The 23,258-nt window shown below is 46.9% G+C and overlaps 1 protein-coding gene across 3 annotated transcripts in view; it reads right to left on the bottom strand.

The window, feature by feature from the left end:
• CARF (calcium responsive transcription factor) overlaps positions 1-23,258 on the bottom strand; it is a 434,709-nt gene that overhangs the window by 131,591 nt on the left and 279,860 nt on the right. For all 3 annotated transcript variants that reach the window (XM_078680246.1, XM_078680247.1, XM_078680245.1), the window contains exons 9-11: positions 17,235-17,378; positions 13,793-14,023; positions 2,792-2,954 (exon numbers count right to left, since the gene is read on the bottom strand). In XM_078680246.1, the coding sequence (XP_078536372.1) occupies positions 2,792-2,954; positions 13,793-14,023; positions 17,235-17,378 (538 nt within the window). The remainder of the gene's footprint in view (positions 1-2,791; positions 2,955-13,792; positions 14,024-17,234; positions 17,379-23,258) is intronic.

Genomic DNA, 23,258 nt, shown 5'->3' with positions numbered 1-23,258 from the left:
TATATTTTGATTCTACCAAATAACTTCGAGTCACCCTAGACATTGAATATAAACATTTCCTGGTCCCCACCACGTTTATAATGCCACTTCTTTGTATTGCTATTAGAATAATTTTTTTATGGTTTGATGAGAATTTCTTTACTTCATCGTAAAAGAAAATCTAAAAGTGCTGTTTTTGCCTCAAGTTTTACCATGCTTTTTGTGACTACCCTCGACACCACAGACATCCCTAGAACTAACAACCTAATTATCCAGAACATCAGAATATGGAAAGGGTACATAAGAGATGTTGTTATGATCTGAGCAGGTGATTCTAATATGCTATCTGACTTTGAGAATGGCTTAACAATCACCAAGCTGACTTATGTGTTACCTTGATCTCACATTTTAGATTGACAACAACAAACTACACATTACTCTGTGTAGGAATCATGCAGAGAAAAATATCCTGCTAGAGTACCATACCCATCAATCTTTGGCTCTAAAAGGCTGTCTCCCTTTTGGATGATTTCTCAGGCTCCGAAGGAATTGTTAACATGATTATCTTTTTAGGGAAGCCAAAACTGTGTGTTAGAAACTGATGTGGACAGGGGATACCCTAGGGATTTAGTGAGACACTCAATAAAATGGGCATGGTACTCTCAAGGGGAGCACCTCTCAGTTCCAAAAATGAAGTAACCTCTTAACAAAATAACTTGTGTAACTATTTTCTGTCCACTGACCAACAAGACAGTGAAGATTATTGAAATGTATTGGAACATACTGAATTCACGTGACCTTACACAGGACCTACTGCTGTTTTCATTCAAAGGAGGTTGCAATATTAAGGAGCATATTGGTAGGGCCTGTAAGCTCCCACTAATGATTGTACTATTTCTTCGATGTGGGAAACTCCCACCGATCAGGGTTTCTTACAACGGTGTAAAACCGGTCAACGGTATTGATACAAGTAACACCAAGGTATTCAAACATCACCACATTAGACATGATCTGAAATCATTTTTTGAATTGTAATTCCACAAATGCTGTGTATTATATTAAATGCCCCTACGACAGTACATATATCGGACAAACCTCACAAAAATGAGGACCCATACCAGCCAACACAGAGGTTGGATCCGGCATAATGTCCCAAACGCCTCTCTCACTGATCGCCTTCTATCAGACAACCGCACTGAAGAGGACTTCTATTGTTGAAATTGTAAGGAGACAATGGACACCTAGAACAGATTTGGAGATAATTCTAAAAGTCTAGAAGTGTAAATGGACCTTCCATTGTGGATGGCCTAAACTCCTTCGGGCAATGAAATGGAATTTTCATAAATTCAACCACAAAAGACTGCATCCCCCTTGATGTTTTTTCAACATTGAACACAAGCGAGCAAATAGTATAAGTCAAAACAATACCCTTTCAGGCTTAGAGTGCCACATAAATTATGCAAAAAAGAAGCATTGTATCCGGACAAAATAAAATCTCTTTGAAGAGCTATAATGATAGCAAAACACGTGTCAGAGGTTGCTTTTATATATATATTCCAGATTGGCTTGGATGGTATTTTACCAATACAAAGCAGCAATACTGTGCCTGAAGTGGGAATAGTCTTTTGTCATTTTACAGCTTGGTGTATATCACTATGCTAATCCTATGCGTAAAGACTTTGCTGTACAAATGGCAAAATACTTCGTCCCTTTCTAGCTCTGCGCGGATGGCACTGTGCTAGTCCAATTCTTAAAAATGCTGCTAGAAAAACAGACATTTGAGGTGAACAGATTCAGAGTGTTGCTGGTGTTGTAGGGTACTTTAAACAGGAGCTGCTCTCCATCTAACCTTAGGAACGACCCAGGGTTCTCTGCTTCTTTTCTGCATAATTTATGCAGCACTCCAAGCCTGAAATGGTATTGTTTTGATATAAACAGTATATCTTCTATGTCTATAACACAAAGAGTATAAATTTGTTTTTTAAAATGGCATTCCACATATTGAAAAAGGCTGTTTGCAGAAACATGTCTCTCTGTGTCACAGGGTGATGATGGACCTGCCTAAGTAAATGGATTGATTTCTCCAGCTATTGTGTTCATGCTCTCTTCGTAAAGAAAGTTGGGAGGAAGTGTGTGTGTGTGTGTGTGTGTGTGTGTGTGTGTTTGTGTGTGTGTGTGTATATATGTGTTTGGATATATATATATATCCAAACGTATAATTCGGCAAAACCCAAGCGACTCTTAACGGCAGGCAACAAGGCCGGGACGCCACTCCCAAACATTCCAACACAGTCCAGCCATACAAAAAATTAAACTCACTGGTGCCGTGGTCTCGGTGCAAAATAGACGTATTTATTACAGCATCTGTTTGCTGTAATAAATACGTCTATTTTGCACCGAGGCCACGGCACAAGTGAGTTTCATTTCTCGTACGGCTGGACTGTGTTGAATATATATATATATATATATATATATATATATATATATATATATATCTCACAGCAACGATCGCGTCATAACAGCAACCAGAGGACACAGCGGGGAGATATATATACACACAAACTAAATATAGAAATGTTCTGCTAACTGTGCAAAGTGGAAGCATTCAAGTTCATTATTAGGATATTAACGTGGTAGCATCTGTCAACATTTTCACTCAAATCTCTATTCGACCACTCTACCCTACACAGAGGAAACCCCAGTACGCACATATATAGACCACCACATTTTCATTATAAATTGACTTGAAGTACTACATATCAAAAATGGCAAGAAACAAGACATGGTTATGAGTAAAAGACTGCTGTCCCACCGTTGCTGGTATAGTTGCACAATCATATACTAGCTCTCCATTCTTTAGGGCATTTTGAACTTGGTGAATGTGGTTCTTGATATCATTTACGGTTGGGAAGTAGGACAGGTTGTGTCTTTCAGGCATTTCTCCCGGAGGGAACAGCTCTCCTAGCACAAACTTTCTGAAGGAAACAGAGCAGATTGGATACAAGAGAAGAGTCATTACTAAAGCATGATACATTATTAGTAAAAAAGTGTTATTAGTGAAAGTGACAAATAGTATGCAAACTTTTAATTTAATTATGTGGCTTTGCTTGTTCTGTTTAAAAGTTTAATTACATGAAAGGCATTTTTGTTTTTAAGTACAATAAATACATTTTGGAGTTTCAACAGGATAAATGCATTGTCATGAAAAAACAAATCCAAGGTGTGGAGCGGCAGGCGAGGGGACACAGGACCACAGGAAATGCAGCTGTCATTTAATTTTAACGATGGGTGCGTCATGAACATTGCGATTGGCAAGAAATAACGGGAATGAAGACGCCCCATTGCTGGCCGCTCATTGACCTAGGATACACCTATTAAATGGCAGGACTGTTTAAAAGACTGTGGCCAATCATCGATGGCTTTTCCGCACTGATGAAGGCAGAAGCCAGAAACGCGTCTGCAGATATGACAAAGCCCACTAATGCCCAAGTGTGCACCTAGGTTGCCCTGTGTTTATTGATCTTTGAAGCGGTTCCACCTCCGCTTTTCGGTGGCACCCGCATAGAGTTCGGCTGGCCCACAGGTGGAATGTTTTTTTTATATGTGTATATATATATATATATATATATATATATAATTATTTTTCTGGAAGAAACAAAGGTTACAGGGACGTTATAGATAGGAAATAGAATTAAAAAAACCTTCGAAATTCACTGGAAAAAAAACAAAGGTTACAGGATCGTTATAGTTAGGCTCAGATTTCATTCGTACAAAACCAGTGACTTACGCCCCTGAAATGCACTGCTTATGACCTCACATAGTACATCACTCATGACCTGGTCAGGGACATGGGCAGTGGTCAGTGTCAGTGACATCACTCATGACATCACTGATGACATCTCAAAAGACATCACTGATGACAACTAAACTGACATCACTGATGACATCATCCAGTGATAGTGAGTGTTTTCTAAAGTTACTGAGTGTTGCACAAGTTACTACTTGTGTAACGATATATCTGTAAGAGACATTAGTTAGTGATAGATTCCTTACCTTAGAATATCCCCAGGCGTCAGACTGGATCCGGAAATTTTTGCGTAGCAGTAACCTTGCGCGTCGGTAGGCGTCGTCTACGGCTCCGCGTCCGTCGTCGGCGTCGTGATGACGTCTTCGGAGTACTTAGACGCCGCCTCCGCGTGCTGACGTCAGTTCTTAGACACAGCTTTTCCGCGCCAGAAACGCAGAGCCATGTTAAAAACCAACACTGGTGCCATTGAAACTAGGGCCCTGAAAGGGGATGACCTTAACCCTAGATATCAGTTCGCAGAACGGGGAGGATGGGTGGGTCGGTAAGGAATCTATCACTAACTATCTGACTCTAACAGATATATCGTTACACAAGTAGTAACTTGTGCATCTGAAAGAGACACGTAAGTGATAGATTCCTTACCTTAGAATAGATACCCCAGCAATACCAACCCCGGTGGTGGGTCTGCGAACCAATAATCACACCAGAAAGTCCTGGAGGACGGAACGGCCAAAGAAGCCATCCCTCCGGACTTGACTGTCCAGGCAATAGTGTCATGCAAACGTGTGCAGCGAGGCCCACGTAGCTGCCTGGCAAATGTCCTGCAAGGGCACTCCCCAGTCCAGGGCAGTTGTAGTCACCGTAGCCCGCGTGGAATGAGCCCGCAATCCAACCGGGGGCTCCTTGTTAGCCAAGAAGTAACATGCCTGGATACACAAGATGATCCACCGTGAGATGGTCCGCTTGTGCACCGCCTTTCCCTTCTTAGCGCCCACGTAACCAACAAAGAGTTGGTCATCCACCCGGAACTGGCATGTGCGATCCAGATTGTAAGAGAGCGCACGTTTTGGGTCCAGACAGTGGAGCCGCTCTTCCTCTTTAGAGGGATGCGGTGGCGGAAATAAGGTGGGCAAGGTGATAGACTGCCCGATGTGGAAGGCCGTGACAACCTTGGGCAGGAAAGATGGCCTAGTCCGCAACACAACCTTGTCCGGATGGACAGAAAGGAAGGGGGTTTAGATGAAAGAGCCTGGAGCTCACTCACTCTCCTGGCAGAGGTGATGGCAACCAGGAAAGCAGTCTTCAGAGTAAGAAGGCGGAGAGGGCAGTTGTGAAGTGGCTCAAAGGGAGCGCACATCAGAAATGTAAGAACAAGGTTCAAGTCCCACTGAGGCATCACAAACGGAACAGGAGGGAACATGTGTGTGATGCCCTTCAGAAAACGATTTTCAATAGGGGACTTGAATAAAGAAGGTTGATCAGGCAGCCTTAGAAAGGCTGAAAGGGCAGAAAGGTAGCCCTTGATAGTGCCCAGAGCAGAGCCCTGCTGGGCGAGAGAAAGAAGGAAGAGAAGAACCTCAGAAAGAGGGGCAGAAAGTGGATCCACAGCCTTTGCTGTGCACCATGCCACAAATCTATTCCACCTGCAGGCGTATACCGATTTTGTGGAGGGACGCCTGGCTGCCAGAATGACATTACAGACTTCAGGAGGCAAGTCAAATGGCCTCAACTGTCGCCGCTCAATCTCCAAGCATGGAGGTGGAGACTGGACAGGTTCGGGTGGAGGACCGTCCCCTGCTGCTGCGACAGAAGGTCCTCCTGAAGAGGCAGACGAACCGGGGGATCGACTGACATACTGAGTAGCTCTGGATACAAGTACCTTCGTGCCCAGTCCGGAGCCACAAGGATGACTTGGGCCCGGTCGCGCTTGATCTTCTTCAGCACTCTGGGCAGAAGTGGTATAGGCGGAAAGGCGTACAACAGACCGCAACTCCACTCGCGCCGACAAGCGTCTCCGAGCGAGTGCCACCTTGGAAATTCCAACGTGCAGAACTGATGACATTGCGCATTCTATTCTGTGGGGAATAGATCTAACCAAGGCTCTCCCCACTGCTGAAAGAGGCCTAGCACCACGTCCGAGTTCAGACGCCATTCGTGATACATCATGCACCGACAGCTGAACTCGTCCGCCCTGGCGTTCAGAGAACCTGCCAGGTGTTGAACCACCAGGGTCACGCCCTGATGTTCCAGCCACTGCCAGAGGCGCAGAGCCTCCTGGCAAAGGGTCCACGACCCCACCCCGCCCGGTTTGTTGCAGTACCACATGGCGGTGGTGTTGTCCGTGAACACCTGCACTACACTCCCCCGAACAGAGGGGAGGAATGCCTTCAGTGCTAGACGAATCGCCCGCAGCTCCAAAAGGTTGATATGGAGCCGGGACTCCGCCGGAGACCAGAGACCTCTGATCTCCGCCTCTCCCATGTGGCCTCCCCAGCCCTGGAGGGACGCGTCCGTCACAACTACCTGCTCCGGTTGGGGAAGGGAGAGGGATCTGCCGCTGACCAAATCTTGGTCCGTGAGCCACCACTGCAGCTGTCTCGCAGTGCCCTCCGAGATCAGGACATGGTCGGATAGGTTGCTCTGATGCTGGGCCCACTGAAACTTCAGGTCCCACTGCAGAGCCCGCATCCGCCACTGGGCGTGATGCACCAGCAGGATGCAGGAGGCCATCAGCCCCGAGAACCGCTCCGATGAAGAGGAGCTTCTGAGAGGGGCACAGGTGTGACTTCGGCACATTGATGGAGAACCCCAGCTGGTGCAGGAGGTCTGCCGTCGTCTGGAGGTGGCTGACGACTGTCTGGGGCGAGCCCGCCTTCAACAACCAGTCGTCGAGGTAGGGGAAGACTGACAACCCTAACCTGCGCAGATGAGCTGCGACCATCGCCATCACTTTCGTGAACACAAGTGGGGCGCTGGTAAGGCTGAAGGGGAGCACGGTAAACTGAAAGTGCTCGAGGCCAACCGTGAACCGCAGGTAGCGCCGGTGGGCCGGCAGGACGGGGATGTGGAAATAAGCGTCCCGCAAGTCCATCGCTACCATCCAGTCTCCTGAGTCCAGGGCAGCCAAGACCTGAGCCAGAGTCAGAATTTTGAACTTCTCCTTCCGGAGGAAGCCGTTGATGTTCCGTAGGTCCAAGATAGGGCGTAGGCCCCCTTTGCCCTTCTTGGGTACCAGAAAGTAGTGGGAGTAACAACCACACCCTACTTCTGGCCCAGGAACGCGCTCGATGGCCCCCTTGGCCAAGAGGGCCGTAACTTCCTCCTGCAGAAGTCGCAAATGATCCCCCGATACACAGTGGTTCTGCGGTGGCATGGCTGGAGGGATCGCCTCGAAGGGGAGGGAGTAGCCCCTTCGGACGATTTGCAGCACCCACCTGTCCGATGTGACAGTGCGCCAGTGGAGGAGGTGATGGCGAACCCTGCCCCCCACTGGCGACACATGGGCCTGAAAGCACGGACTAGGAGGGTTTTGAGGCGGATGCTGCGGGGGAAGGTGTGGGCTGTCCTCGCCGTTGTGCCCGACCGCCGCCACAGCGGTTTCCACGGCCGCCACCGCGTTGGGTTTTACTCTGCGGTGCGTGGCTGGCAGCACGTGTGGGTACACCCCTTCCTTGGCCACGAAAGGAGCGAAAGGCACCCGTTCGCTGGCGCGGGGCCGAAAGGCCAAAGGACTTGGACGTAGCCCTGGAGTCCTTAAAGCGCTCAAGCGCATGGTCTGCCTTGTTGCCGAAAAGGCGACGGCTATCAAACGCCATGTACATGAGAGTATTCTGGACATCAGCCGAGAAGTTGGCGGACCTCAACCAGGCATGGCGACGAATCGCCACCGTCGTTGCCATCGCTGTTCCCAGTGAGTCGGTGGCATCCAGTCCACACCGAATAGAATAACATGCCGCATCTCGGCCTTCCACAAGGGCCTGGCCGAGTTTAGCCCGTACCTCCAACGGGCATTCTGGCAGCACTTCCGCGACCGTACCCCACAGGGAGTGGGTGTAACGGCCCAAGAGGCATGTGGTGTTGGAAGACCGCAGTCCCAGACTTAGGGAGGAGAATACCTTCTTGACATATTGCTCATACCTCTTGGATTCCCTGTCAGGCGGAGCCGACGGGAATGCGGTCTGGGAATTGGAGGCCTGGATCACCAGGCTCTCTGGGGTGGGGTGGGTGGACAGGAAACAAGGGTCGCCCGGGGCCGGGCGGTGGCGTCTGGCCACGTTCCTATCTACAGGCGAACCTGTAGCGGGCCTGGACCAAGTGCCCAAAAGAACGTCGGTCAAGGCCTCATTAAACGGCCGCAGAGGCTCAGCCGAGCATGACTGCGCTTTAAGAACCTCAGTGAGGAGGTTAGTCCTCACGGCCGCGACGGGGAGTTCAAGGCCCAAGGCCTTGGCCACCCGCGTCAGCACCACACTGTAGGTAGCCCCCTCCTCCGTACCCAAGGTAGGAGGTGAGACAAAACCAGTGTCTGGGGAGGTGTCCAGACCACTGGCATCCCCAAGTCCACCCGTCCAGTCCATCTGGGACTGACACTCCCGTGTCAGAGGGTCCTCAGACCCCTCCCAATACTCCTCATCACCCATTTCCTGGTACTCAGGGGTGTCAAATGATGGGGCCGGCTCATGGAAGATGAACTCTCCGATGGCGTCGAAAGCGGCGCCGGAGCCGGATCGAGGGAGGTATCGGGGACGGCGCCGCCCGAAGACGGCGCCGGGGGTGACACCTGAGGGACCGGCGCCGGGGAGGTCGTTAGGTCCACCGGCGATGACCCGGATCCGGAACCGGATCCAGTGGGGGCCTGCGGCGCCGGGCCTGAAGGCGCTCGATCTCCTCCGGCGTCGCGCGCGGCCCAGGGACCGGAGGGTATGGGGTCGGACGCGACGCCTGCGACTCCGACGGAGCCGCGTGGGCGGTGCCACCTGAACCCCCGGCCGCGTTGTGCGAGCGTCGGGGGGAGTCGGAGGAGCGATGACGTCTCTTCGACTCCTTGTGCTTACCTGACGACTTTGACCCTGAGGAGTAATGTCGACTCCCAGAGCTACGATGGCTCCGCTCCCGCGACCGGTCCCTCGACCTCCGTCCGGACCAGGACCTCTCTCGGCGCGGGGCCGACTGCCGGAGTTCGAGTCGCTTGCAGGACCTCTCCCGCCTAGCTTTCGAAGTCAGGGCCCGGCAGTCGGAACAGGTCTTGTCGTCGTGGTCGATGCCGAGACAGTGGAGACACCGACGGTGAGGGTCGGTGACCGACATCAGTCGGTCGCAGTCCTCACAGGGTTTAAAACCTGGCATCCCTATCGGCACCGTTCGGAGTCGAAGACTCGAAAAAGAAATGATCAAAAGGGATCAAAAATTTTTGTCAAAAAAGACTAAGGTACCACTTTTTCCGGATCTGCGCTGCTGGCGCGGAAAAAAGAAGAACTGACGTCAGCACGCGGAGGCGGTGTCGAAGTACTCCGACGACGTCATCACAGCGCCCACGATGCCGACGACGGACGCGGAGCCGCAGACGACGCCTACCGACGTGAAGGGTACTGCTACACACAAATTTCCGGATCCAGTCTGACGCCTGGGGATATTCTAAGGTAAGGAATCTATCACTAACGTGTCTCTTTCAGATAAACATATAAAGTAAAGCAAGTGGATGTGGGAGTTTCTATATAAGTGACTGAGTGGGTGTGCAAGTGGTGTATACAAGAGTGAGTGGGTATGTGGGAGGCTGGGTGTGTCAGTGGGTGTATGAGGGGTATGTGGGAGGCAGGGTGTGTCAGTGGGTGTATGAGTAAGTGAGTGGCTCTGTGGGTATCTGTATGGGTGACTGAGTTGGGTGTAATGGTGAATGAGAGGATGAATGAGTGGCTGTATGGGTGCGGGTGTGTCAGTGGCTGTAACTGGTGAATGAAAGTGCATGAGTGACTGAATGGGTGACTGAGCAGGTACATAAATGTCTATATGGGTGAGTGACAGGGTACATAAGTGGCTGGGTGTATGAATGGGAGTGTAAGTGGGTGTATGGGTGAGCGAGTGGGTGGGTGTGTTAGTGGTTGTATGAGTGAGTGAATGGGTGTGTGAGTAGCTATATTGGTGAGTAAGTGAGTGTGACAGAAGTTGCATGGGACAGTATGTATTTGTTGCAGTGACTGTATAGATGAGTGAGTAGATGAGTTAGTATATCTATTAGTAAGTGAGTGGATGAGTAAGTAACTATATGGGTGAGTGAGTGGATGTGTGAGTGTCTATATGGGTGAGTTAGTAGGTATGTGAGTATTTGTATAGGTGACCGAGTATGAGAATGGATATATGGGTGTATGACTCGGTTTGTAAGTGGTCTCGATAGCTATATGACTGGATGTGTCAATGGCTGTATTGCTTAGTGAGTAGGTGCATGAGTGGCTGTATATGAGAGTGAGTGGTTGTGTTAGCAGCTGGATGGGTGAGTTGATGGGTGAGTGGCTCTATGAATCAGTGAGTAGGTGTGTGATTGTGGATGAGGTAATCAGTGATGTCATTTGAGATGTTAGTGATGTCATCAGTGATGTCATTTGAGATGTCATCAGTGATGCCTCTGACCATGTCATGAGTGATGTAATATGAGAGGCCATAAGCAGTGCATTAGGAGGGAATAAGTCATAGCTGAATTTCACTGTTTTTGTACGAGTGAAATCTGAGCCTAACTATAGCGACCCTGTAAACGTTGTTTTTTTAGTGAATTTCTATGGTTTGTTCAATTCTATTTCCTAACTATAACGTCCCTGTAACCTTTGGTTTTTTTTCAGTGAACTTCTATGGTTTTTTTTAACAAGCAGTCACATTTGTAGAGTGGTGGAGAAAGGCGGCGGGGTCTTCTGCCAGCTCTCATGAATCCCGCTATATCACACTTACTAGAGGTAACAGGAGGGCTTCTTGGCCCCTAAAGGCCCTCTGCTTCCAAAAGGACTTCATCCGCCAACCAGTAGTGGGCCAGGAGGTGCATTTGCAGAGTGGTGGAGAAAGGGGGCATGGCCTCCAAAGACCTTTCAGCAATCCCGCTGTGTGGGATTTACTGGAGATAACAGGAGGGCTTGTTGGGCCCCACAAACCCTCAGGCGCCAAGGAGACTTCATTCCCCAACCAGTAGTGTGCCAGGAGGCGCCTCTATAGACTGGCAACCTCTAAGCAATTCTGCTGTTTGGGACTTACGGGAGGTAACAGGAGTGTTTATTGGCCCCAAGGAACCTCAGCATTCAACAGGACTTCATACCCCAAGGACTCTCAGCATTCAAGGGGATTTCATCGCCCAACTAGTAGAACGCCAGATGGCACATTTGTAGAGTGGTTGAAAAAGGGGGCGGGCCTCCAAGCACCTCTCAGCAATCCAGCCGTGTGTGACTTACTGGAGGTAACAGGAGGCGTTTCTGGACCCACCAAGGACCCTCAGGAGGCGAGGGGACTACATCCCCTAACCAGCAGTGAGCCAGGAGGTGTGTTTGCACAGAGTAGTGGAGAAAGGGGGCGGTGCTTCCAGTGACTTGCTGTTCTGCATATTTATTTTTTGTGTTTTTTTTTTACGGGAAGGGGGCCGAGTAAGACCCCCCCCCCTTCCCTGGGCCGATTTGGGCCTCGGGTGAGGGTGGGCGCCCTTTTCTTTAAACATTTGTTCAAGTATATAGAAGGGAGGTTAAGTGCCCCCCGTCCAAGGCCGTTTTTGGTCCCGGGTATCCCATTCCCCCGTCCCGGACTGTGCTGTGGGTGCCCTGGTCCCGCCCAGGGCACCCACTTTGTACAGTTGGGGATTGCAAGGGTAGCCTGAAGGCCCCTGCTGTTCCTGCCGGCTCCTCGCCTCCTGCGGGAGCTGGCATTGCTTTTGGACGGAGCTGCTCAACATGCAGCTCCCTCTGTACAAAAACAATTCTGCTCTGCTTTCAGCAAGCAAGATAATTTTTAATGCTCTTGCTTGCTGAAAGTGGAGCAACGTCTGTTATGGCTTGGCGGAAGTGGTAACGTCCATGATGAAAGCCTGGACATCCCCTAAAAATTCTCAGTCAAGTATTGCGCTGCAACATCTGATGGAGAACTTTGCTGCATCTGTCTCATTGGCAACTGCCGGAGAGAGTATGGTTCGGGTCTCCCCTGGGGCTGTAGGCAGCACTTGCATACACTAATCCCATAGTGTATGGTAGTAATGACCCAATAGGCATGCAGTGTTCACTGACGGCAAAGCCAGACTGGTGGAAGAGAACATTCTCTTAACAAAGGTGTCCAGCATCTTGGATTTCCTATCCGGTGAGGTGGTAGGGAATACACCAAGGTGAATAGGGGAACGAGGAGGCTTGAAACACAAAGCTCTTTGGGGTGGAGTACTGGATAAGTAAACTGGGATCCCCAGCAGTGTGGTGATGGTGGGGGGCAAACATCCTATTGACAGGAGCCCCTGTGCAGGGCTTGGACTAGGCCCCAAGTAGGACATCTCGAAGGGATTCATTAAAAGGCAGTAAGGTTTCTCAGAGGATTGACTCCTGTATGAAGCACCTCTGTTAAAACGTTAGTCTTGACAGCCACTGAGGGTAGGTAAAGGTCCACGACCTCAACCGCCCTGCACACCACTATAGCAAAAGAGGCTCCCTCCTACGCAGCCACAGCAGGAGGAAAAACCAGACCAGTGGCAGGTGAGGTGTGCAACCGACTTGCCTCATCCAGTTCCACATACCAGATGTCCTTCTCAACTGGGTCTTCTACATAAGGGACCATAGGCCCTTCCTAAATGTGTCCCGCTCCAGACCTATCTATTAAATAAGTCACTGGCTCTGCTCTGGGGTAAATGTCCTTGGTCGGTGCCAGATGAGGCGTCAGAAAACGTCCTGTCGGCTCTGTGTTGGATATGACGATGGGGATGGCAGCACAGAGGGCGTTGTCACTGGAGCGGGCACAGAGGAAGGTCACGGTGTCGCCAGCTGCTCCATTCCAGATCCAGTGAGGGATACTGGTGGCACAACTAGTGCGAAGGGCGAATTCGCTGGCTTGGTTCCAATGGTGCTCCAGAGGGTTCGGGGCGCCCAAAAATGGGCTCATACAGTTCCTTTAGCTGGGAGGGGGTCGCTATCGCAAAAATCGGGACAGAGCGGAGCGGACCCCGGTTCGGACCCTGTCGACTCACTGGGCCTCGAATGTCGATGCTACCATATCTCGTCAGGTGATTTAGAAGGATGTGGAGAAGTCGAAGAATGTTCGGACTTCTTCGACATATTGTGCTTGTGGGACTTATCCGACTTCCCTGATGACTTTCTGTGTGACAGGAAACTTCGGGAGGGGCTCTGCAAATATCCCAGGATCTCCCACACAAACAGGACAATGAGTATCGCAGAGTCGACTTATGTCTGGCGGCGAGGAGCTTGAGAGATCGCTTTCTCAGCACCTTTAGGCGCTTGGATCGGCAGTCTTCACTAGCATTGGAGTCGCCATAAACACACCAAGTAGGGGAATGTCACTGAATTTTGTCTGTGACATGGCCTACATGGTTTGAAACCACCCGGCTACTTGGGTGACATCTTCATACCAGGAGATGTAATCTCAGAAAAAAGTTTGACAAAAAGTTGAAGAAGGCCAGTCAAAAAATTACTGAGTGGTCATTTAATCTGCATCAGTGCTATCTGGCGTAAAAAGGAAAGAACTGATGTCAGCGCCAAGGTCGCGCCTATTTAGGTACCATGCACACCACTTTCGGTGCAGACAGTGGAGCTGAACGGCGCCACCTACCTGCACTCAGGGGTACTAAAATCTTCCAGATCCAGTCTGACGCCTGAGGATATTCAAAGGTAAGGAATCTGTGGCTAGAAGTTTCCATCTGATACTGCTTCATAAATGCTGTCATTGATTTTCTCTAACGGAGTTCACAATTAAGATCACAGAGAAAAGCACAGCAATTTTGAGACAACAGCAAGCATTAATAGTGCAATGTAAAATTTTGTAATGTACCTCAGCTGTTTTCTTACTGCGTAGACTTCATCTATTCCTTGACTCACAAGCTCGCGTATTTTGTTAGCTACTTCTGGGTGAAGTCGTGAAGATAAATTGTCATTTTCATCGACAGTTGCTTCCTCCTCATCCTCAGAAGGAATGGGGAAAGAGCATGGTGAAGGAGGAAGACAGGATGACTCCATCTCATGGTACTGGTGGGCCTCCTTATCGGGTAACTGCATATACCATCTGTAATACAGAAACAATCTTACATACAATTCCAGAGAACTAAGTATACATTAGTGAACTATAAGCTTTTATTTCCTGTTATTTGCATGCTATAAAGGTTCCTGAAACCTTAAGCAGTGAGCGCCAGACTAAAGTTCTAACACACAATTAAGGATGTAATTCACGTTGGCTACCAAAACTGGAGACATATTTAAGTAGCTACTTTCCCACCCTCAAGTCTACATCATGATTGCAATTTTCCACATGAAAATTCTTTACTTCATCATTTAAGGACAGTGGGAGATAATTGCATAGACAACTGCAAGTGTCACCAGGGTAAAGACACATCATAAAAAAAGTTAGCCATGAAAAAAGGCCCAACATTAAAAAAGATATGAATAAGGAAACATGAAATATGGTCTGTTAGCAGATTCAGTTCTTGCTGTAAGTGTCACTCTTTCCCGGGTCACTAAACATTAAGCAGAAAAGAAAGCCCTGTGGGTAGAAGATGCTTGTTTCCTGAAAGTTCAGATTGTTGCTTTATTCGCCTATGACTGGTGTAGACTGATTTAAGAAGGTTTTTGTAGGGCATATTTGGGAGTTGGACATTTTAATGTTCGTGGATTTGTCAAGAAAGGCTAGAATAGGACCCTTCATTTTATAATAGTAAACTATAAATATTGTGTTCGAGTTGAACATCTCTCTACGGTTGATAAGATGTTTAGATCATAGGAGTGTGGTCCACTTCAATTTCGGTCACATTTGGATCTTGAATTATTTAGCTGAAAATACTATGGACATTGGACATTTTCTCATCTCTACGGAGAGCATTCTGAGTGATAGCTATTTCAATGGAACTGTCAATGGATGGATGTTGTGTAGTTCGGTAAGGTTTCCTCCTTGACTGCTGGATAAATGTTTGACCTCTCTTAGTAGCCACATTGCCACCATGAACTTAACAGCTCACATCAAAGTTATCAAGTGTCTCTTTAAGAGGGTTCCAGTTAGAAACAAAATAAATACAGAAATAGTTAAATAAGGGCACCAAACTCTCCCTGACTTCAGGGCCGAGTATAGAGGCAAGCCAAGACATCCAACGGAAGATCCAAAGGAAATTCTGGCTGCCTGAAAAAAACACCAGGGACAAAAATAATATCAAGTTGGTCACAAATATGATGAAATAAAATCTACCCATTTATCTATCTACCTATCCATCCATGAGCATTAAGCTCCTTTTTCTACACATTACTATACTCCACTTAGTATTCGGCACTTAAAACGTTAGTCTTGACAGCCACTGAGGGTAGGTAAAGGTCCACGACCTCAACCGCCCTGCACACCACTATAGCAAAAGAGGCTCCCTCCTACGCAGCCACAGCAGGAGGAAAAACCAGACCAGTGGCAGGTGAGGTGTGCAACCGACTTGCCTCATCCAGTTCCACATACCAGATGTCCTTCTCAACTGGGTCTTCTACATAAGGGACCATAGGCCCTTCCTAAATGTGTCCCGCTCCAGACCTATCTATTAAATAAGTCACTGGCTCTGCTCTGGGGTAAATGTCCTTGGTCGGTGCCAGATGAGGCGTCAGAAAACGTCCTGTCGGCTCTGTGTTGGATATGACGATGGGGATGGCAGCACAGAGGGCGTTGTCACTGGAGCGGGCACAGAGGAAGGTCACGGTGTCGCCAGCTGCTCCATTCCAGATCCAGTGAGGGATACTGGTGGCACAACTAGTGCGAAGGGCGAATTCGCTGGCTTGGTTCCAATGGTGCTCCAGAGGGCGACCGCAATCACAGAAATACCGGCACAGATTTCTGCAAAGTGAAGTCTGTCTGCACTATAAGTGCATGGTCTTCCCCTATAGGTAAGCTCTGGCACATTTGCTGCACCCATGCTGCCACTTTTCCAGTTTCCTTCATCAACATTATTTGAAGTACCCTGATCTATCATATCTCCACAACACCACCTATTGCCTCCTCAACTAAACTCCTGTCATTGGACACTAGCAGGTGTCCTAATCAGCCTTTTTGAGTCAGGCTGCCACTTTCCCTGTTCTGCACACTGGCTCTTAAGGTTCCGTACACTAACAGCCTGCTCTATGTCACCCTCTTCCCTGCTTCACTCTCTGCTCTGTCCATTGTCTAGTGCCTGGAGGAGGTTCCATTGTGATTTGCTCAATTCAGACTGGCATTCGAGCTCCCCTCGATTCCTTTTCCCTAAAGGAGAGTCTCTGATGGCTTCCTTTCTGGCAACATACTACCACAAACGTGATCTCCATAGATTACAATTCAGCATTTGTCTGACACCATCTGACCCGGCCCATCAGAAACAGAGCAGCAAAATGACAGAGGATCATAAAAACTGATGATAATGAGGTGAATTTACAGGTTTTAGGAACATGAAGGGAATGGGAACCAAACTGTGACTGTCTGGATGCCTTTAACACGCATTCCTTTACCACGAAAAATAGTGGTAAAAGAATGCATAGTAAATAAAATCGTGGTTTAGACAAGGTCGTGTTTGCGACCTCGGTATTAGGGAAGTCGTGGATGGGGAACTCGTTGTAACGATATACAATCATTGGTTGGCGAGTGAGTTATGAAAATGGGTGCCCCTTGCAATGCAAGAGAAGCAATGTGTCTTGATGTGCAATGTCACTTAGGTCTGAAAATAAACATTAAATAGTAAGGGCGACAACCCATGTGCGACTCCACAGGAAATCATGCAAAGGAGTGAAAAGATCTCAGAAGAATGTTGGAGAGGAGGCATGGCATTTGTACTCCAGTCCCAGAGACTTTTTAGGAGACTTCGGCTCTCTGTGACTGAAGACTGTATATGTAGCTTTTAGTTTTCATACTACACTTAGTTTCCAGTTAAATTCACAAAAGGAAGGGCACATAATTATATTTGTCCCCTGGAACAAATACAAGACACTATTGTGGAATGCTCTTGAAAGTTCCCTGAAAGAATCTTGATAACAGAGTATTTTAAAGCGATGTTTAAAAACCTATTTATGCTATCGTACTGTACCAGTTACTCAAACATAATGATTCCACCTCGTGGGATTTATTTTTAACCACTCAGCACTAAAAGACTGCTTGCTCTAACAGTGTAAGCAGCACTCTATGACATAAAATAACATTAACATGATACAAAGGGAGTTCCTATTTGCTGTGCTGTACTTGTGCTGCTACCACAATCCCTTACAATACAAGGCGATGACATTCTTACCTAAAGACACCGTCAGCATCCAACATATTCTTCTTGAGCTGATTAAAGGCCTTCTCCTGCTGCATTCGTATAACCTTTCGATCAATATTCTCATCGGTGGGTACCCTATATGCTGGAAACTTCTCCACTTTTTTAATGTAGATCCTAATGGAAAATAAAGGGTCCTGCTTTACCTTGATTTATGTGACTTGTTTATTGCCTTTTATAGAGCAAACTCTACCCGACTGGGATCCAACTTACTGAAAATGCATATCTCAAAACAAAAAAAACAACGATATTTTGGCCTTGGTAGCATATGAATAAAGAATGGAAGCATATATAGCCTATAAAAAAATTCATAATTTTTACAATTGTCATTTAGGATAATAGTACAACTTGTAAGAACATATAAGAAGGTGATGCATGTTAGCAGCATAACACCTCAAGCACAAATAGGCTAAGAACGACACAGCAGCACTGATCATACAAATCTGGGCAAACAGTACACTATTACCTAAAATAAGCAAGAAAGAGAATAGTGAAGGAAGATAGGGTAAAGAAAAAATATCTATGGGTTACACAGGCTGTGGAAAGACGGAATTTCAGTTGTTGCTCTACACCTGAGAGTGATATAGACTTCCTGTCGAAGGGAGGCTCAGGGTTTACACAATGATGGTAATAGACAATAGAAAACAAGAGAAAAAGTAATAGAACGATAATGGGTTAAAACAAGGTACTAAGGATTTATATAGTACAAGGGAAAAAATACACATACGTCAGTTTAGGACAGCAACAAGGATCACGTGTGTTCACAGACAAACAACAGCAGGGAAAATTGCAGATGCCTTGAAAAGAGAGGCAAGAGGTGACAAGCCATGCAGGTGATCAGCAACAGAAACAGGCACTAACAGTAAAAAAAAGCATTATTTGGAAATAGCATGATACAGACAAATTGTCTGGTTGTGAACAAGCATAGTGAGTCTAGAAGGGTTGAATGTAAACTAAGAGAAAGAATAATAGTTCAATATGAAGTAGACAAAAATATTTAAAATATAAAAGAAGATTAACAGGTACAGAGTGAGGAGGCGGGGTGTGGGCAGCGGTCAGAAGAGTTAGAATGCAGAGAGCAGAAAGCTGCCACTGCTTGCTTGAATGGGCTGTCTATTCGAGTCTATTAAAGCTTACTTTATATTTTTTTATTGATAAGCCTACCTGCACTATAGGATCCCCGGTACAACTACATTTAGCAAGTCTTCTCAAATGAGATTTCAGTCAGTACCTTGATGCAGATAAGTCCAACTCAATCGTTCCATTGCCAACCTTTCTCCCCAATGCCAAATCTGAAACAGACTATCTCTCTACTAACAGTGTAATTAGTGGTGGAGGTACCAAAATGAACAAGTTACTTGTCCTTCGTAATTCTCACTTGGCAAGGGTATGCCGGCAATTGTAAATATGGAATTTATGCCTATGCACTTGATACTTGGCAAAGGTATGTCGCTAACTGTAAATATGGATTTTATGTCTATATACTTGACAATTTCCCTCTGCTTATGAAAATATGTGAGTTGAATTCTGAACACAAACCGAACAATGGTCAATCATGTACAATTTCGATATGACAATCATGTACCTTAATTTACGAGGAACTTGGTAAATGTACATCGCTAATTGTGAAATTATGTCTATGTAAATGTATTGCGACTTATATAGCGCACGTATCACCCGAAGGCATCAAGGCGCTTGCTTAGGGAACCCGTCCTGGTATTCCCCTGTGAGATACCCCGGCAGGGTATCCACAAGGTGAAAGCCAGGCATCCCGCCGCGAGGGGCCGTAGTGGAGATTAAGCAAGCTATTGCCCAGAGTCGCAGAGTGTGACCCCGTGAGTCGAGTAGGCACCAGAGCGAGAATTGTCGAGTCCGTGGAATTTTTGAGGCCGAGACCCACCGAGGCGGGGAATCGAACCCTGGTCCACGGCCGATCTCAGCTTCCGGGTCTGCCGCCTCTAACCACTGAGCCACGCTTCTCCACATGTACTTGATACTTGGTAAAGATATGTCGTTAACTGTAAATATGGGATTTATGTCTAGGTGCCTCACATTTTCCCTCTGGTTATGAATGTGTGAGATCTGGCAAATTAATCCAAACCGATCGATGTTCAATCATGGCGTAGGACACAGTATGCATATTGTATAACATCTGATAATTATGCCACATAATTTTAGTCCAAGTCGGCGAACCTATGTCGCTAAAGAAAAATATGGACTTAAAGATAATCACGCACTTGAATAACTTTCCCCTGGTTATTAATGTATAATAACCATTAACCCAACCGCGAACGGGCAAGGTTTAATCTAAACTTAGGGAACGATATGCACAACAGAATGAGGGACCGCGAATCCCATTCTCCCAAAAATGTTCAACTATTGTTTTCCCTTCCAACATATGGCACGGAAGAGTAATCCTTTCTTGAATGAACAACTTCCAAACTTGCATTGTAAAAGAAATAGGGCCACGGGCGTCACTTTAAACATATTCCCCAGACACAACGCAGGTGCTCGCACCTGATTGGTCGCTGGGAGACGAGCCCTCAAAGAGTATCTAGCGGCTGCACCTCGCGGCTGACTCACTCGCAGCCCGGCAGCGTTGATGGATGCACGCGCCCAGGAGGTTTTTGAAGGTGAGCCTAATAGAAGGATTTTGAAGTATTACAGAGCAGCACAGTCGATAGTACTGCTCATTCTCAACCCCATAGCCCCAAATTAGTTAAGCCTACCCTCGGATTTTAATATCCATGTAATTGACCGTATGACAATACGATGTTAACAATTGACCACAGAACATCTGCAGGGTCACGAGGATACGTAATAAAATCGGAATTCCCGTCTCTTTTCCTTTATCCTTCTCCAGAATAATACAGTTTTTAACAATACTGCCCACAACAGAAGTCCAAAAGGAAGAAGAAAAAGATGGACTGCAAACTACCATAGCATTCCCAGTAAGTGCCCCTTTTACAATTACCACTTCACGGATAGGGCTAAGACTTTACCCTGTACCTTATATGTAAATAAAAATTATTTAAAATTCCCCAGGCCATTAACAGCCACCATGGAACCATTGAAGGTCCAACAGTAACAGGCTACTGGACAGCCAACCTATAAGTAAGAAGTGCTTCAGTACTCAGCCACAGTACAACTACGTTAATGTCTTGATACCTTCTACTCACTACAATTATATTAATTACAGGCGCTCCCGCACCGTTAATGTCCTGATGAAGACCCCAGCATGAGGCTTCCATCAACCCTTAATACAGGGGTCGAAACGTAGACCGACTGGAATATACCTACTTTCTTAGCCTAGGATGCCACTCATGGAATAATACGGACCCTATGCTAAAGAATTGCTTGGAACTAATGAACTTAATTAGTCTGTAAAGGCTGTACTGAATAATACTTTGATTGTAGTATGGTCACAACATCCTTTACCCAGTCCTCACTGTTTCCCAATCACACCCATCCCACTCAAACTATTTCCCTTCTTTGTCACTTTGAGCGCATAAACATGTTGTAATGTGATAAATGTTCAAGAAAGGTCACTAATGAAAAACGGAGACTCGTGCTCTTTAATACGTGTATGAACCAATGATATAATTGGCTTGTCTTACCTTTCCACTTTTAAACATTTCCTATGTGAATGAAAATGAACACTGAATATGTGTGAATAAACACTTTTTGTACTGCTCAGAAAAAGTTTTGAATAATCCGTATAATGTGAAGACATATATGAGATAACCTGTGTGATAATCATTAAACCCTGACCAATATTTAAGTACCTACAATACTGACCCAGGTCAGAGAGTTTCTAGGGTTAACCCCGTTAATAACTCCCTACTGCTTGCTTGAATGGGCTGTCTATTCGAGTCTATTAAAGCTTACTTTATATTTTTTTATTGATAAGCCTACCTGCACTATAAGATCCCCGGTACAACTACATTTAGCAAGTCTTCTCAAATGAGATTTCAGTCAGTACCTTGATGTAGATAAGTCCAACTCAATCGTTCCATTGCCAACCTTTCTCCCCAATGCCAAATCTGAAACAGACTATCTCTCTACTAACAGTGTAATTAGTGGTGGAGGTACCAAAATGAACAAGTTACTTGTCCTTCGTAATTCTTTATCTAGAGGATACTTCATCTAATCACAGAGTCCTCGCCTCTAGAATATTTCAGTGATGTTTCCTGTGCATCAGAATGTGGTGCCATATTGGTCTGCAGTGATGTTTTACCACCCCAGAAGTTACGGACCAGAGCCAAATGTAAGCGGTGACCCAGTGTGTTGGACTCAGTTTCTGAAGGCCTAGGCCTCGAAGCACTTCAAACAAACTGCAGGTGACAGTGAGCAAAAATGCAACTTGGAACCTTATTGTGATGTTCAGTAGTCCATTTTACAGAAGAGGGAGGTAAGAGGGAAGTGAAGAATTGGTGTTCAGAGTATCCACCAGAAAGAGTAGCACCAAAGTTAAGTAACTTGTTTTTCTTATGGATACTTCTAACCACAGATTTCTCATATTCTCATGTTTAAAATAGATACCACAGCAATACCTCCCAAAGTTGAAGGGGTTGAGAAATGGACTCCGATTAGGAAGTCTTGCAGAACCTAAAGGGCAAAAGGGCACTCCCATCGGACCTGGCTGCCAAGGCAGTAGTGTTTTCTGAACGTAGGCATCAAAGCCCACATCAACCCACTCCCCGGCCAGTGTGCTCCTAGCTACCTAGGTCCTGGTAGAATAAACCCACAGACTTCTGGAGGTTCCTTTTTAGCCAGTGTGTATCAGATTTCAATGCAGGGGACAAACTGCGTGGCCAGAAAAACCCAATGCTCTCTTAGGGTAAATCCGGTGGAGCTTCTCGTCCTCTTTTAAGGGTAGGTGACAGAGCAAACAATGTCAGATGGGTCATCAATTGACTGACATGGAAGGGTAATACCACCCTTGGCAGGAAGGCAGCCCGAGTAAGCAGCAACACTTTATCTGGGACGAAACTGGAGTAAGAAGGTTGCACAGAGAAAGCCTGTAGTTCACCCACCTTCGCACAGAAGTGAGGGCGATGAGTAAGACTTCCTTGATTGATGAAGTAACTGTGCAGATGTGTGAAGGCTTGCATACGGGGTATGTAAATACTGGATTTATATCCCACTGAGGCACAACAACATATGCATCAAGCCATTTATAAAACGCATCACAACCAGCGATTTAAAGATAAAGGGTTGATTAGGCAAACATAAAATGGTACATACAATAGGCAGCACTTAACTTTGCCCACTGCAAAGCTGAACTGGGCCAAAGACAAAACAAACTACAATAAGTACAAGAGCCTGCAGTGGGTCTACATCAGCAGTTCTTTATCTATGTCCGGGAACTGCCAGGACAGGCAGTGCAGGAGCGCGTACAGAAGACCTGTGTCCAACCACAGACCTTTTTGGAGTGCAGAATTTATTACACTGCAGGTTTTCGAAGGTGGTGAAAAAATCCAGGCAGGGCATGCCTCACTGATTGAAGATGCATTGTGCGGAGATGCCACTTGTGATCCCCAGGTAATGTCTGCTCAGCTTATCAGCTAGATAGTGGACTACCAAAAGCTCTTCAGCTGGGAGAGCCACCTTCAGAAACGCAGAGCCTCCTGGCCCAGGAACCAGGACCCTTGCTTGTTGCAGTACCACATGGTGTTTGTGTTGTCTGACAGGACCAGCAGGAGTCCTCCCCTGCAATTGGTGGGAAGACCTTTAGGGCCAGGCAGATTTCCCTAAGCTTCACCCATTTGTTGTGGAGCTCCTCTTTGCCAAAGACCGAGACCCTTGATTTCAACCTCCTCTAGAAAACCTCCCCAACCCAGTAACGATGCATTCCTTCTAGCTGTAACATCCCGGTGGGGGAGGGAGGCTGTCTTGCCAATTGTGAGGCTGACATTTGTCCACCACCACATGAAGTCCTGAGCAGTCTCTTGAGAAATCTGAACAGAGCTGGAGAGGCAGCCGCAAACTCATCAA

Source organism: Lissotriton helveticus, chromosome 3_1, assembly GCF_964261635.1.
Source record: "Lissotriton helveticus chromosome 3_1, aLisHel1.1, whole genome shotgun sequence".
Classification (NCBI taxonomy): Eukaryota; Metazoa; Chordata; class Amphibia; order Caudata; family Salamandridae; genus Lissotriton; species Lissotriton helveticus.
The sequence above is the reverse complement of the archived record's forward strand: the minus strand, read 5'-3'. Positions and strand labels throughout refer to the sequence as shown.